Source organism: Myodes glareolus, chromosome 21, assembly GCF_982192425.1.
Source record: "Myodes glareolus chromosome 21, mMyoGla1.1, whole genome shotgun sequence".
NCBI lineage: Eukaryota > Metazoa > Chordata > Mammalia > Rodentia > Cricetidae > Myodes > Myodes glareolus.
This window is the reverse complement of record NC_142046.1, coordinates 19,470,701-19,485,034: the sequence shown is the minus strand read 5'-3', so window position 1 is coordinate 19,485,034 and position 14,334 is coordinate 19,470,701. Positions and strand designations below refer to the sequence as shown.

The window sequence follows — 14,334 nt, the reverse complement described above, 5'->3', positions numbered from 1 at the left end:
TGCCAGAATGACAAGACAGTATAAATGAGCTTCAGGATTTATTTAGACAAGAAAGCTGTTGATCTCAACAGGAGGGGAAAAGAAAATTTAAAAAAAAAAATCTATAGGAAAATGGTCCCCAAGCCCCCGCCCCTCAGTAAGGCACAGGGTGCTGATTATGCCTTGCTTGTCCTTGAAAAATCAGAAAGCCCAAAGACCTGGTGCTGACTCCCCAGGATGTGTGTGTGGGCCCTTTAAATTTCAGTCTGAACTGCCCTATGCAAAAGGCTCATTGACATATAACATGAATCAGAACTGACAGCCCCAGATGGCTTTCCAAAGCCGAAGGCTCACCGCAGTGAGTTTACGAAGATTTGCAATATGGAGTATCTGTGACGTTGGTTGGTGCTATGGTCCTGGTGGGAGGGCAGTATCTATCAATTGATGCTGCCTTACTGAGGTTGACAGCAGGAACCACCCTGTGGAGGTCACAACGTCAACCATCAGCTAGTGAGGTACTAAATAACAGAAAAAGGGCTTGAGTCCCTGTACAGGCTGCTCACTTCCACATGGGCTCACTTAGTGTTCAGCTTAACAAAGTTGAGGTTGAGCCCAAGTTTATCCGACAGGTAAATTCAAGAGGATAGTGGAAGAGGCTTCTTATGAAAGTGCTGATTTCAGCTTTAGTGGTTTCTAAAAACTGCTGGATTTTATAAAAATGCCTTCCAGTAAATCTGTGAGTCTATCGACAGTGGGACTTCCCCCAAAGGACTGCATGTAAACCGTCAGTGCAACTGCTGGAGAGGAGCCCACACTGCAGGGGGCCAGCAACACTGCTTAGGCCATGAAATGCTTTGCTGAAGACTGCATAATTAGGGGCATGTTTGGAAGACGTGGTGGCACAGGTCCAGAGGTGGTGCAAACTGGTGGCAGCTAGTGGTTCTCAAGAGTCCGCCTCATCTTTAACTTCAGTAATTCTGTCGATGGACTTAAGGATTTCAGCAACAAGGTTCAGTGTCTCTGCTCCAGACACCAGCTGCCTGAAACAGACAGATACCAGGGCCATTATCCAGCTGTGCATAAGCAGCCAGCAACAGATAGAAAGGCAAGGGTCCCAGCCCAGAGAGAAAGTTCCTCGGCTCAACCAAGGTTCGGCACACTGGGCTTTGTGTGCTTGTCCTCAGGCCAGCCACGCTGGGTCTAGCAGCAGAGCTCAGGGAAGATGACAGGTACAACTGACTGATGCACAGTATGCTCACTGTGGCAGTCTTCTGGACAAGGCGGGAGTTACATCATCCCCTTTATTCAGAGCTGCGGGGTCTGTAGGTAAAAGAGCTAGATTCATCTACCCACATCTTCCAGGTGAGGAGGTTCTCTGGGACAGATTAGAAATAAAAATCGGGGGCTGGAGAGATGGCTCAGTGGTTAAGAGCACTGGCTGCTCTTCCAGAGGATCAAGGTTCAATTCCTAATACCGACATGACAGTTCATAACGGCCTGTAACTGCAATTTCAGGGAATCTGACACCTTTACACAGACATGCATGCAGGCAAAACACAAATGTACATGAAATAAAAATAAATTTTGGCCAGGTGGTGGTGGCGGCGCACACCTTTAATCCAGCAGAGGCAGGCGAAATCTCTGTGAGTTCAAGGCCAGCCTGGTCTACAAAGCAAGTCCAGGACAGGTTCCAAAGCTACACAGGGAAAACCCTATCTTGAAAGACCAAAACAAATAAAAAAAAAATAATTTTTTAAATAAATTAAAAAAAAAATCCTGTCTGGCAGGTGGTGGCCCATGCCTTAAATTTTAGCACTTGGGAGGCAGAGGCAGGCGAATCTCTGAGTTTGAGGGTCAGCCTAGTCTTCAGAGTTCTAGGCCAGTCAGGGCTACACAGAGAAACCCTGGTTTGAAAAAGCAAAACAAAACAAAACAAAACAAAATCCTAAACTAGGCATGATAATGTATACCTTTAATCCCATAACTTGAGAGATAGAAGCAGGGGATCTCTGTGAATCTGAGGCCAGCCTGGTCTATACATAGTTCCAGGGCAGCCAGGGCTATATATATATAGTGAGACTTTGTCTCAAAAAAAAAAAACAAGCCAGGCACGGTGGTGCACGCCTTTAATCCTAGCACGCCAGGGCAGAGGCAGGCGGATCTCTGTGAGTTCAAGGCCAGCCTAATCTACATAGTTCCAGAACAGTCAGAGCTACCTGGTGAGACCCTGTCTCAAAAACAAGAGAATAACCCTGCTTAACTGCCTACAGTGTGAACTGGCAGGCTAGCCAGACCACTTAGCACATTTCCTTTCCTGGTCTAGTCAGGCTGTAGAGCGAGAACATCTGGTAGCCAGGCTATCCAGGGACTCACTCACTTTATGGATGCATGTGCACTGTTCATGACAACATGGAGGTTCTGCAAGGCCACATCGGTGTTCTGCTTCACCACTGTAAGGCTGGCACCCTGGCCTGACCGCAGGGCTTCATTCTCTCGCTTGAAGTTGGAGAGCTGTGTCTACAAAGAGGGTGAGAAATTAGTGTTACAAGCAACCCAGTGGCAAACTGCATCACACCCAAGAGGCACAGACTTGCACATGATGCTGAGGCTGGCCCTGATCTACTCACAACCGGTGCTTCTTGCCCTGTAGCCCATGCTGGTCTTAAGCATGTGACTATTCTTTTGCCTCAGCCTCCTGAATGCTGGGATTATAAGCAAACAGCACCATGCCTGGGGCACATTTTGTTTCTTCCCTGAACTCACATCTCTTGGACTTTACAAAGGAAGGGGCAAACAGTTAAATCCTTCTTTTTACTTACCTGGAGCAAACTTACTTCCTGTTTCAGCTTCAAGACATGATTTTCTGCTTTTATAGCTCGTTTCTGTGGACCCAAAATAAACAACACACATCACTAAGGCTGTATCAGTATAGGACACTTAGAGCAACAGATAGTAGTGAGCTAGAATCTCCCTTCCTGGTTACTCTGCCCGTGGATACCCATCCCTTAGGACCTGGGCTCTACCTCAGCTCACCAAAAGCACTGGGGACCACCTACTCAAAGACACAGCCTGTTTATAGTATCAGGGGATGCTGGCCTACCACAAAACACATACTCAGCATGGTGAGAGTCTCAGGGTCCAGCTGTGGACTCTGGCAACAGCAGCAAGTGCCCTGTCTCAGCAGCTTCATGTCCCCTGCCCACTACCCCAGAGCAGAGCCCACTCCGTACGGTCATCAGTTCGAGGTTCTGTTCGACTTGCTGGACCACTGACTCCAGGTCATGGAAGTCACTCTCCTCCTTGATCATCTTCGCTTCCAACTTTCGTTCAAGCGTCCTCACCCTCAGTAAAGGAAACACTGAATTGAGTTCTCCAGGCCACTGTCAAGGATGCTTCCAATAGCACTTTAGATTGATTAACTAGAGAAACCCACTAGCCCCATGGACGGAGCAGCTGCCTCAGGCAGCCACAAGGCGGCAAGGACCTCCAGCCATTGCTGTTTCATACTCCCAGTGGAAAGCACAAATACCATTTCCTCAAGCTCTGCCAACCAAGAAAAAGTTCAGCTGACTTGTGTCTGGTGCTTAAAAAGACTAAAACAACATGAGAAGTGTGTTTGCTGCTTTAAGGGTTAGGGATGACCAGCGGCTAGGTGCCTCATCCCTTGGAACCAAGCTCTGTGAATGGTAGAGAAGGTCTGTAAGGTGATGCCTAACTACAAGTTTACATACATTTCTGTCTGAGTTTCAGAGAAGCTCTGAACCTCACTTAGCTTTCTTCTGAGCTTAGAATTTTCATCTTTCAGCTGTAGAGAGAAAAAAAAATCCTCATTAGACACCCATACTACTGTGGAGCATACTTTTGTTCTAGAATATTTTCTTTGGTCAGTCTGCAGGTGAAACCCAGAGCCTTATGCATTTGAGGCAGGCTGAGTGTGGAGACAAATCTCACTTGCTCAACAAGTATCTTTTTGAGGCAGCGTCTCCTGTAACCAGGTTGTGCTCTAATTTGTTCCTACATGACCAAGGATGGTCATGAACTCTTGTTCCTTCTGCCCTCACTTTCCAAGTGTTGGGAGAACAGCTGTGTATTACCACACCCAGCTCCAGAACTTAAATACCCTAGGTCAATGGAACCACCTTCCTGCCCTTAGATGACCATGACAGGTGACTAATTTTAAGACCTTCCTTCATGTAGGACACTCAGCAGGATGTCCCCAGGCCAACATTTCCATTCATTTATTCTAGCTCATGCTTGTCCGACTCCACTCACCACAGTACTTCTCAATCTGCTACACTAACAGCACGGTCAGAGTCAACCAAGGGGAGAGTGCTCCACGGAGAACTCCCATTTTTTCTCTTAGTTTTCAGGACCTAGGACCTCTCAAGTGTTGGGAAAAAAATGCTACTACTGAGCTGTATCTCTAGGGGAAATTCTACAGCAGGATACTACATGACCAACTGTCTTGTCTCTGGCATTAAGTCCAGGCTGCCCAAGAAGTGGAAGACCGCAGCTCTTCTCTAGAACACTGCCCAGCTGTGTCTGGTGCCGCACAGCCCTCACTCACCGCTTCATAGCTTATCTGCAGCGTCCGCAGGTGTCTGTCTCCCAGGGACTCTCCGAGAGCTGTAAAGTCTGCATTAGGACTCCCAGCTGGAGATGCTGGAGAGATCCTTGAGTCGGTGTCACTCAGTGTCCATGGGGGCAAAGACTCAGGACCTGCCAGCTCTGATGTGTTGGAAAAAAAGGACAGGTAGGTGCCACAGGGCGATGAATTCTCTGTGGCCCTAGAAGAATGAGTCTGCTCCACAGCGGATGGCAAGTAGGCTCCATTCCACCCATCTTCTTCCTCGTCCTCCTCCAGGTTGCTGGCTCTCGTTGGGTCTTGAAAAAACGGCTGCTGATATTCCAGGCCATACCCCACGGGCTGGGAGGCAGGGGAGCTGTGGTCTAGTCCCAGTGGGTGCCTCGAGGCTTCCTAAAAACAGTGGAGACAAACATTGCGGCCTGCGAGCCGATGCTCAGCCTTCTTTATGCTCAGCTTGCACAAAGGGGCCAAGCAGCTGCTCCACCCAGCTTCTCCACCGGCTGTCCTGCTTTGCTCCCTATACTCAAACATCTGTCTCCAGAGCTGCGCGTTAGAAGAGATGTGCTTCCCAGATAGATGTACCTTCGGGTAAACTCGACTGTTGGTCGTGTCTTCTTTTGACAGGCTAAGGTTCTTGGTTTTCAGGAACTCTTTAAAGGAAAACGGATTGGCTTCTTCAAGGTCTTCAAGTTTGTCACCTGAAATAATGGACACCATAAAGACTGTTAAAGGATCCCACCACATCTTAAGTTACCATCATATTTCAACTGGGATTCAAAGAATGCTACAGAACAAAAAAGATGCCCAAAGAGAGGAGAGAACTTGGATCTCCCCCAGATATTCCTTGTCACCTTAAAAAAAAGAAAATAATGCTGGCCAAAGATCAAATCCAGGGTCCCGCACACATTCAGGCAACTGGCCTAACACTGAAGCTGCCCAGTGAATCTTCCAGATAGTTAAGGCTGACTTCACTCCACACACTCAGTTTGGGCTAAAGGGGACTCCTATAGGAGTTTCACAGCTCCTGCGATGCCACAGTGCCCAGAACTACTCCATGCCATCCCTTCTTCTGACCTTTTCTCCGGATAACCTGGTTGACCAGCCTCTACCTTCTTCCACACCTACCACACTCCAGTTACTTATGTGGGTCTTTCTCTTCCAGGTGCCAGACCCTGTAAAGTGGGCTCCCAGTGACTCGTGTCCCTTTGATGATACTCTCCACCTCCCAGGCACCTCTTGACATCTTAGGTTATTATTTTGCCCTCACACCTAGTCTCTCCAATCCTTCGGTTTCTATCTTCACTGCTCTTTTGGGCTCCAGGCACACTCATTAAACCCTGTCATTCTGATTGTCCACGGCCAGAACACTGTCTGGTACCGTGTCTGAGGAAGAGGACAAGAAGAATCACTGAACTACTCTACCTCCAAAGCGCGTCTCATGGGCTCCCGTCGGACTTTGCTTAGTACATTTCCCCTTTCCATAGCCAAAATCTGCAAAGAGACATTGTCAGCTCACCGTAATCACAGCAAGCCTTATGACTGCAGCATTTGTCCAGGGAGGTGAAGACCGCAGACCGCCTGATTCCCACTGACTGGCCCTCGTCTGGGAATGGGAGGAGGTCTCCTAAAGCTGGGCGCAGTAAACTACACACTCCTGTGCGCTCACTAGGTCCAGCCCCTGGCCTCTCCCAATCCGGTGGGCTGAAGTGGTCTCCGAACTCCACCGGACACTGACCTTCCTGCCTTGGGGCGGGCGGGCGGGCTGTGGGCAGGGCTCCCCGCGCTGTCCGGCTCCGCACTGCGGCCGGCGCCCCGACTCTCACCTGTGTCTCCTAACGGAGCCAGCACCGGGCTGGGCACATAGCACATAAACGTCGGCCGAAAGCCGAAGAGGTGGGGGTGCAGGTCCCCGCCATGGGGGCGCTCACAGTCTAGCTGGGGGAGACAAGACCGGCGCTCATAGAACGCAGGAGCTGTAAGCGACAACGAGAGCGGCTTCACCGCGGGCCGCCTCCGCCCGCGCCCCCCGGCCCGGCCCCGGCCGCGCGCCGCTCACCGTCAGGAACCACGAGGCTCCGCGTCCTCGATAGTGGGGGCGCGCCCGACCGCCGCGCGTAGCCCGACATCGCCGCGCCCTAACCCGGACGCGACCCCATGGCCCACAGCGCCGCTGCCAGCTTATTCCCGACCCGGCACGGCCGGCCGGAAGCCAGCGCCGAAAGCCGCGGGGCGGGGCAGGAAGCGGAAGTGACCGCAGAAGCGCAGCGGCGCGATGGCGACGGCAGTATGGGCGGCTGCGCGGCTGCTTCGGGGCTCTGCGGCTCGGTGCGCGCGGCCCAGGTAAGCCTAGGCGCGACCCGGCGCGAAGAATTGGGAACTCGGGGGGTCAGGCACCCTAGAGAACTGGAAGAGGAGTATGGACCTTGGAGCAGAGCTCTGAACGTTGGGCCTGAAGAATAAGCCCGGGACTGGAAGCTGTTTGGAGGGGTTAGGAGTCTGCCGGCTGGGGTCTTCCAGACCCCAAGGCAGAGCTCCGAAGGGCAGGGCTTGCCCTGGGCCTTATATGCGGCAAATGGTTTCTCAAACAGCCTGCAGTCCAGAATGGGCAATGAAGACTCAAAGATCTGGGGCTGGAGAGGCGACTCAGCAGCTTATCACCGATTGCTTCCTCCGGGTTTGGTTCTCGGCACCCACATGGTGGCTCACAGCATTCATATCGCCTCTTCAGGGGACCCAGCGCTCTCTTCTGACCTCCTTGAACACCAGGCATGCACGTGATGCACATACATACGTGCAGGCAAACCCTCAAACACATAAAATAAGAATAAATAATTATTTTTCTATTAAAAAGGATCCAAAGACTTGAACCAGCGTGCCTGAGATCCTATGGCAGAACCTGGATCCATTCTATCGCTTTACACATTCTGTTGAGGCCCATGGGATAAATTCCACTGAAGACTTCGCTGTTGATTTCTCATGCACACACATATGGGGCACATGAGTGGTCACCACTAGTGCATGTAACTGGCTGCTTGCTCTTGTAGGTTTGGACCTCCTGCACACAGACAGTTCAGCAGTGGCGCCACATACCCGAACATTCCCCTCTCTTCTCCCTTACCCGGAGTGCCCAAGCCTGTCTTTGCTACAGTTGATGGACAGGAAAAGTTTGAAACCAAAATTACCACGCTGGACAATGGGCTTCGTGTGGCATCTCAAAATAAGTTTGGACAATTCTGTACTGTAGGAAGTAAGTTCTATTGACCTATTCAAGGTGGGCTCTCTGTTTGACAGCTGTAATTAGCACGCCCATCATGGACTACTCACAGGGGAGTCTTGTTAATTTTGAAAGTTTATCCAAGATGTGAATGATGGCATATTTGGAGGTGATGTGTGGGGTATTCCTCGCCCCCCATTTTACTTTTCTATAATTTTAGAAGGTTCTGTCATGTATAAATATACATTAATGTGTGTGTGTGTGTAAGACCATCACCTAGGATAGCAGATGTGTTTATTGCCCCCATGTAGTAATGACTGGCCAAGTTACAACCATGGTTTTGAAAGCTTTCTGTTGATTAAATATGTTTTGACTATCTGACATAACCTTTCAATTTTCTTCTTATTACCAGTTCTTATAAATTCAGGATCACGATATGAAGCAAAGTATCTTAGTGGAATTGCCCATTTTTTGGAAAAATTGGCATTTTCGGTCAGTTTCTAATTTGTAATTTTTATGACTTAATTTTTTCTCTATTTAGAACTTGTATTAGTTAATGGTTCTATTGATGCTAAGTCATTGAGACATATATAATTTTGTGTGTTTGAAAGCAAAGGTAAACTTTTCTTAGTATTTCTTGGGTTTTGGATTGCTTACTTAAGCTTTCTTATTTTTATAGTCTACTGCTCGATTTGACAGCAAAGATGAAATTCTGCTTACCCTGGAAAAACATGGTGGTATCTGTGACTGCCAGACCTCAAGGTATTGTGTGTCCATGTGGAGCTGTCCTCTTCATCCTTGACCATACTCTTGGAACCCCTTGAATCAGAGAGGTCACAGAGATTAGCAGCAGGCCTGATGGAGTGCGGGGGACAGAGAGCATACCGTGCTTGTTCCTTCCTTCCCTGCCACCCTGGGAACTTGTAATTGTCCAGGCCTTGACCTGTGAGGGATGCTAAACTAGACAGGCAGGCCCCTGACAGCTGTCTGAAGCTGGCATCTTTCCATGTGGAGGTAGTCTTTATTTCTGCCAGCTAGTTATTTAGCTGGAGAGACTTCATCTATGGAGAGAGGGGAGTCAACTGTATCTGGTCCATTGTATCTTTGGAAAGCCTCACTGTGGGCATTTGTGACTCCTCTGATCTAAATCCAGCACCTTCCGTTATGGCTTATTTCCTTCCAGAGACACCACCATGTATGCTGTGTCTGCAGACAGCAAAGGCTTGGACACCGTGGTGGGCCTGTTGGCCGACGTGGTTCTGCACCCCTGCCTGACAGGTGTGGCTTTGTGACTGGGTGGTTAGGGGGAGCATCTCTCAAAAAACATTAAAGGGTTTGCTGAAATTCTCTTTCATCCTATGTGTAGACACCTAATGTCATCCATGCCTACAGAAATTTCCCTGGCATGGTCTCCATTGTTCCCTGGCCTTGCAAATGGTTGGACCTAGCGATTCCTGTTAGGATCCCAGAGGGAACAGCTGCTGGTCCCCAGCAGCTACCCTTTGCTCAGTGTCACAGCAGCCTGGCCTCATGTCATGGAGCCTGACTCAGTTGGTGTCTGTTTCCTAAGTGCCATCACATCCACCTTGTGTCACCCCAAGTGTGTGTTTTGGAACAGGCAGCAGGTGAGGCAGCTGAGCTTGGAGCAGGTCCAAGGGACTGCAGAACAGAACAAGACAAGAGACCGGGGTCTCTAATATTCATCTGCACGGCTCCCTTTAAACACAGGTGCTCTGAGGCTTCCCCTAAGAGCTGATTACAGCACCTGCCAGGCTCAGCTGCTTGGGCTTAGTGCTGTCCTCTGCCTTGTTGGTTCAGACCAAACCTTTGTTTGGATTATTGCAGATGAAGAAATTGAGATGACGAGGATGGCTGTCCAGTTCGAACTTGAGGACCTGAACATGAGACCTGACCCAGAACCACTGCTCACTGAGATGATTCATGAAGTAAAATAGGAATCCCCATGTGCCTCTCCCTGCTGTTGGCCTTACAGGTGGCGAGGCTTACAGAACAGGCTTAGCTCCTTAGTCTTTTGAGACAGTTGCTATACTGTTCATGTTTGGTCTTGAACTCATAATCTCCATGCCTCAGCTTCCTGAATGCTAAGATAGACGTGTGCCACCCCTCAAACAAACAGGGCAAACCGTAGATAATGCCCAGCTTATTTTGTCACAGATGTGGCAGTAGACCATGTTGGGGAGTCCTGCCTCAGGGGACCTGAAGTTTTCTTTCTCACTTTTGTTTATTTTCCTTTTCCCTGCCGCAGGCTGCTTTTAGGGAGAACACAGTGGGCCTGCACCGGTTTTGCCCTGCAGAAAACATAGCGAAGATTGATCGAGAAGTGCTGCATTCTTACCTGAAGAACTATTACACCCCCGACCGCATGGTGCTTGCTGGAGTGGGAGTAGAGCACGAGCACCTGGTAGAATGTGCCAGAAAGTACCTCCTGGGAGCTCAGCCTGCCTGGGGAGCTCCTGGAGCTGTGGATGTTGACAGATCAGTGGCACAGTACACTGGGGGGATTGTCAAGGTAACTCAGCAGGAAGGCGAGCAGGGCTCGTGCTATGTATTCTCCGGATATATGTGTGTGTGATTCCGCTTAGTGTACCATCCAGCACTAACAGCGTGAGGACATCCCTTGTTCAAGGCCAGAGTTGACAGGGCTGAGGTCACCTTGTGTCTATTTGCTTAGTAGAAGATTTGCTGGTCTTGCTGACACGTGTCTGGTTGGTTACAGGTGGAGAGAGACATGTCCAATGTCAGCCTTGGCCCAACCCCAATTCCGGAGCTCACGCACATCATGCTGGGACTAGAGAGCTGTTCCTTCCTGGTGAGTCCAGGTATAATCCAGGTGCATCAGTAGGGCCATGCCATTGTGACTGACTGCTGTGACTCTAAATTCCACAGGAGGAGGACTTCATCCCCTTTGCTGTGCTGAATATGATGATGGGAGGAGGGGGTTCCTTCTCTGCTGGAGGGCCTGGCAAAGGCATGTTCTCCAGGCTCTACCTCAACGTGCTCAATCGGTAGGTACCGCTGGGCTACTGCTGCTTGTGCATGGACTGTGCTGACACCTTCCAGCCATCCTGCCGCCGTCACCCAGACACAATATATCCCCCCCCACAGGCACCACTGGATGTACAATGCAACCTCCTACCACCACAGCTATGAAGACACAGGCCTCCTGTGCATTCATGCCAGTGCAGACCCAAGACAGGTAAAGACTCATCCCTCTCGTCCCACCCCAGTCTACACTCCAGAGCAGTAGCGCAGCTCTAGGTGTGGCAGCAGGAGTCTGCTACAGCTCACCCTGTCTCGTGCTCCTTTACAGGTTCGAGAAATGGTGGAAATCATCACAAAGGAGTTTATCCTAATGGGCAGAACAGTGGATTTGGTGAGGCCTGGAGCATCCCTTGCACTGGAATCCACTTAACTCACACACCTGAAGGAGCCACAGGCTGGCCATTCTACTGTGGAGTCAGTCTCCTGAGTTCTATCCTAAGGACAGTCTGTCCCTCTCAGTGGTTCTTATAGACGAGCCATGAGTTAATGCAGCAGTATACAAGATGAGCAATAATGTGGGGCCTTTTCTAGACCTTTCTTTGGCTCCATTTTATGTTGGAACCCAAGGTTGTTATTTTTCTTTGAGACAGGGTTTCTCTGTGTAGCCCTATCTGTCCTGGAACTCGCTCTGTAGACCAGGCTGGCCTCAAATTCAGAAATCCACTTGCCTCTGTCTCCAGAGTGCTGGGATTAAAGATGTGGGCAGCCATGCCTGGCTTTAGTTTTTGGTATCTTGATATTTGGAAGTTTAGCACATTTTTAGGTGTTACAGGTTTGCACAGCACTAGTGCAGTGGATGTGGTGGAGCATGTACTTTCCCTTCCCTTCTTTCTGCATAGTGCACGTTTTCTTCAGTGATCACATGCCATATACTGTCTTCTTAAGGAAAAAAGGCAGCATTATTGAAAAATAAAAAGCATAGCAAGGCAAGGTAATACAAATACATGCCTGTGACCCCAGCGGCAGGATGTCATGAGCACAAGGTCAGCCTAAACTAATATATAAAACAAATCAAAGTTTGGGGGTATGGCTCCGTGGTAGAGAGCTTGCTAGGTGTGCTCAAGGCCCTGGGTTCTACTCCCCAGGCGAGTGCTGACATCCTCAGCTTGGTCTGTCCCCTTGTGATCCTGATTCTTTGGCGCCACATTTGAAGTATACACTTGGCCAGAGGCTCGGCTGTTGTTTCTGTTGCCTCCTGTGCTCTGGATTCTGAGCAGCCAGAGTCTTTTGTTTCATCAACATCCTCTGGTTTCCTGTGTAGCTTCCCCATTGCGTGCTGCTTTCCTGTGATTCCAGAGATTGGGCATGTGTCTGTCTCGGGTGTGCTGAAGGCCTTTCCAGGGCCGTTCCTCCAATACTCAGGAGGTGTACCAGACTGGAAACTAGACTGGGAACAGCATCTCCACTCTGCCCGTCTTTGGGTACATGGAAGCCGTTTTACTGGGACATGTTCTAGTCAACCCCTTTGCCAGCATGAACCGGCTGTAGGTGACTGGTGGTGTTTCGCCCTCAGGTAGAGCTAGAGCGGGCCAAGACGCAGCTAATGTCCATGCTCATGATGAACCTGGAGTCCAGACCTGTGATCTTCGAGGATGTGGGGAGACAGGTGTTGGCTACACATTCAAGAAAGTTGCCCCATGAGCTATGCACACTCATTCGTGAGTACACACAAAAGCCTGGGTCCATTGTCTTTTTTTTGTATTTAAGACTGCCCTGGAGTCTTAAATAGACAGATGGGTCCATTGTCTGCCACAGCACAAGCTCTGCCTTTCCCAACAATGTGGCAGGGAAGACCTGGGTAGAACTCAGATTCTGTTCTGAGGTCCATCCTGGACCAGCTAGGCTCCTCAGCCCTGGGAACTAGGTGGTACTAGTGGAGCAGTGTCCCTGGGTTGGATACTGCTCATTGCAGGCTCTGCCCTGTGGCTCTGGCAGTGTGTCTCATGGCTTGTGTTTAGTTTGTTTGCAGTCTTCTGGAATTGGGTATAAAGCTTGGTACAGAACTGTAGGTGGGGGTAGCTTGGGTACTGTCACCTGTCCTGAAGACACTGAAAACAATCTGCATGGGCTTGGAATCCTCATGGTGTGGGACAGGTGCTTGTCCTGCCCTTCTCTAAAAAATTAGTTGACCTGGTTGTAGTTCTGGATGGATGGATTGCTGGGACCCCTTTGAAGACCAGGCTGTGTGTGCATGGCTGCCACGATGACGTAGTACTTAAGGATGTGGTCTGGAAAATAGAGTGGACTTAGGACAACTCATTCTGTCTAAACATGAGACTCCTCTTGGGGTGGCTATGCCCTCCCTTGTTGGATTGTTTTTTAAGTCTTACAGACTCACAGCTCAGATCGACCTCAAACTCTGGGTCATTCAGCTCGGACTGAGCATGCCTCACCCTGCCTGGCCACCTTTGTGTGTGTGAAATAGTGTTTCTGCTGCTGCACAGGGGATTTGAGACAGGGTCTTAATGTAGCCCAGGCTGATGCCAGTCCTGACCCTCCTGCCTCTCCCTCCTAAGTACTGGGATGACAGGTACTCAGCACTCCATGCAACTAAAAACTTGTTTTAAGCCACTGTAGTTCCCCACCTAATGGAAATTTATTGTGACTTTGCTCTGACTCACTCCTGGTTAGTCCAGCTATAGCTGAGTTTCTGGATCCCTCAGCAGCGCCCACCTCCACCCCCAGTTGTGGAGATGTAGTAGATCAGGGCTCCTTGGCCTGCCTTTGTGGATGGAATGCACACACAGCCTGGGATAAAGATGGAGACTCTGCTTTTCTCCTTACTGCCTCTTGCTCTCCGTTGTAGGCAATGTGAAGCCAGAAGATATCAAGAGGGTTGCTTCCAAGATGCTCCGAGGGAAGCCTGCTGTGGCCGCCCTGGGTGATTTGACTGACCTACCCACCTATGAGCACATCCAGGCAGCGCTGTCCAGCAGAGATGGGCGCCTGCCCAGGACATACCGACTCTTCCGGTAGAGTCCCTGCAGGGCCCTTGAGGGCAGGCTGCGGAGTGTGCTTCTGTGCATGGTATTGTTGGTGTGGACGCTGTATAAGGATGACTGGCTCTGTGAGCAGCGCCAACAGTGAGACTTGGAAAGCTTGAATGAAAGTTACTGTTGACACTGCACCTGTGTCTCAAGCACAAGTGGCTTCTCCGTCATCTAACAAGTGTTCTTTACTAAAGAGTGCCTGTCTGGCCACTAGAGATTCTAGAACCAGGAAGGCTGGGGAGTAGGGCGCAGACTTGAGGTCAGAGTAGAAGCCCCAGTGCTCCAGGTAGATAGAGCATTGCAACCTAAAGCATACAGGGTCTCCCAAGTATTAGGATCACTGGTGCTGCCATACTCATTCTTCTTCCTTTAAGTAGGACCTCACAGCAGAGCTCTGACTGGCCTGGACCTCAGTATATAAACAACCAAGCTGGCCTCCATTACTGGGAATCCAAATATGAGTCACCATGCCAGTTGTGCCTTCCAGTTATTTACAAAAC

The 14,334-nt window shown here is 49.9% G+C and overlaps 2 protein-coding genes across 5 annotated transcripts; one reads left to right on the top strand and one right to left on the bottom strand.

Moving 5' to 3' along the window:
* Positions 1 to 25: 25 nt before the first annotated feature.
* Positions 26 to 6,782, bottom strand: Entr1 (endosome associated trafficking regulator 1). Of its 3 annotated transcripts, XM_085681517.2 has the most exons (10): positions 6,624 to 6,782; positions 6,391 to 6,540; positions 5,990 to 6,058; positions 5,150 to 5,265; positions 4,547 to 4,957; positions 3,711 to 3,784; positions 3,210 to 3,321; positions 2,799 to 2,861; positions 2,357 to 2,496; positions 26 to 1,019 (listed from the first exon to the last, which is right to left on the bottom strand). In XM_085681517.2, the coding sequence occupies exons 1-10, from the start codon at positions 6,691 to 6,693 to the stop codon at positions 923 to 925; spliced, it is 1,302 nt and encodes a 433-aa protein (XP_085537643.1). In that variant the 5' UTR covers positions 6,694 to 6,782; the 3' UTR covers positions 26 to 922. The 3 variants fall into 3 exon arrangements, with proteins under 3 accessions (XP_085537643.1, XP_085537645.1, XP_085537646.1); XM_085681519.2 differs by lacking the exon at positions 6,391 to 6,540; XM_085681520.2 differs by lacking the exons at positions 5,990 to 6,058; positions 6,391 to 6,540 and having other exon boundaries at positions 6,624 to 6,780.
* Positions 6,783 to 6,804: 22 nt separating this feature from the next.
* Positions 6,805 to 13,971, top strand: Pmpca (peptidase, mitochondrial processing subunit alpha). Of its 2 annotated transcripts, none has more exons than XM_048452735.3 (13): positions 6,805 to 6,907; positions 7,612 to 7,814; positions 8,194 to 8,273; positions 8,461 to 8,543; positions 8,965 to 9,059; positions 9,627 to 9,727; positions 10,048 to 10,311; positions 10,519 to 10,611; positions 10,689 to 10,807; positions 10,908 to 10,998; positions 11,113 to 11,175; positions 12,358 to 12,502; positions 13,651 to 13,971. In XM_048452735.3, the coding sequence occupies exons 1-13, from the start codon at positions 6,840 to 6,842 to the stop codon at positions 13,818 to 13,820; spliced, it is 1,575 nt and encodes a 524-aa protein (XP_048308692.1). In that variant the 5' UTR covers positions 6,805 to 6,839; the 3' UTR covers positions 13,821 to 13,971. The 2 variants fall into 2 exon arrangements, with proteins under 2 accessions (XP_048308692.1, XP_087755982.1); XM_087899856.1 differs by lacking the exon at positions 6,805 to 6,907 and adding an exon at positions 7,161 to 7,333.
* The last annotated feature ends 363 nt before the right edge of the window (positions 13,972 to 14,334 follow it).

Excerpts from the sequence above, each read along its gene's own strand:
- Pmpca (XM_087899856.1), top strand. The coding sequence starts at position 7,176 with ATGAAGACTCAAAGATCTGGGGCTGGAGAGGCGACTCAGCAGCTTATC. Across the intron at positions 7,815-8,193 it reads ACAATTCTGTACTGTAGGAA|TTCTTATAAATTCAGGATCA; the intron begins GTAAGTTCTATT and ends TCTTATTACCAG. Across the intron at positions 10,312-10,518 it reads ACACTGGGGGGATTGTCAAG|GTGGAGAGAGACATGTCCAA; the intron begins GTAACTCAGCAG and ends GGTTGGTTACAG.
- Entr1 (XM_085681517.2), bottom strand. The coding sequence starts at position 6,693 with ATGTCGGGCTACGCGCGGCGGTCGGGCGCGCCCCCACTATCGAGGACG. Across the intron at positions 4,958-5,149 it reads ACAGTCGAGTTTACCCGAAG|GAAGCCTCGAGGCACCCACT; the intron begins GTACATCTATCT and ends CACTGTTTTTAG. Across the intron at positions 3,785-4,546 it reads TGCAGATAAGCTATGAAGCG|CTGAAAGATGAAAATTCTAA; the intron begins GTGAGTGAGGGC and ends TTCTCTCTACAG.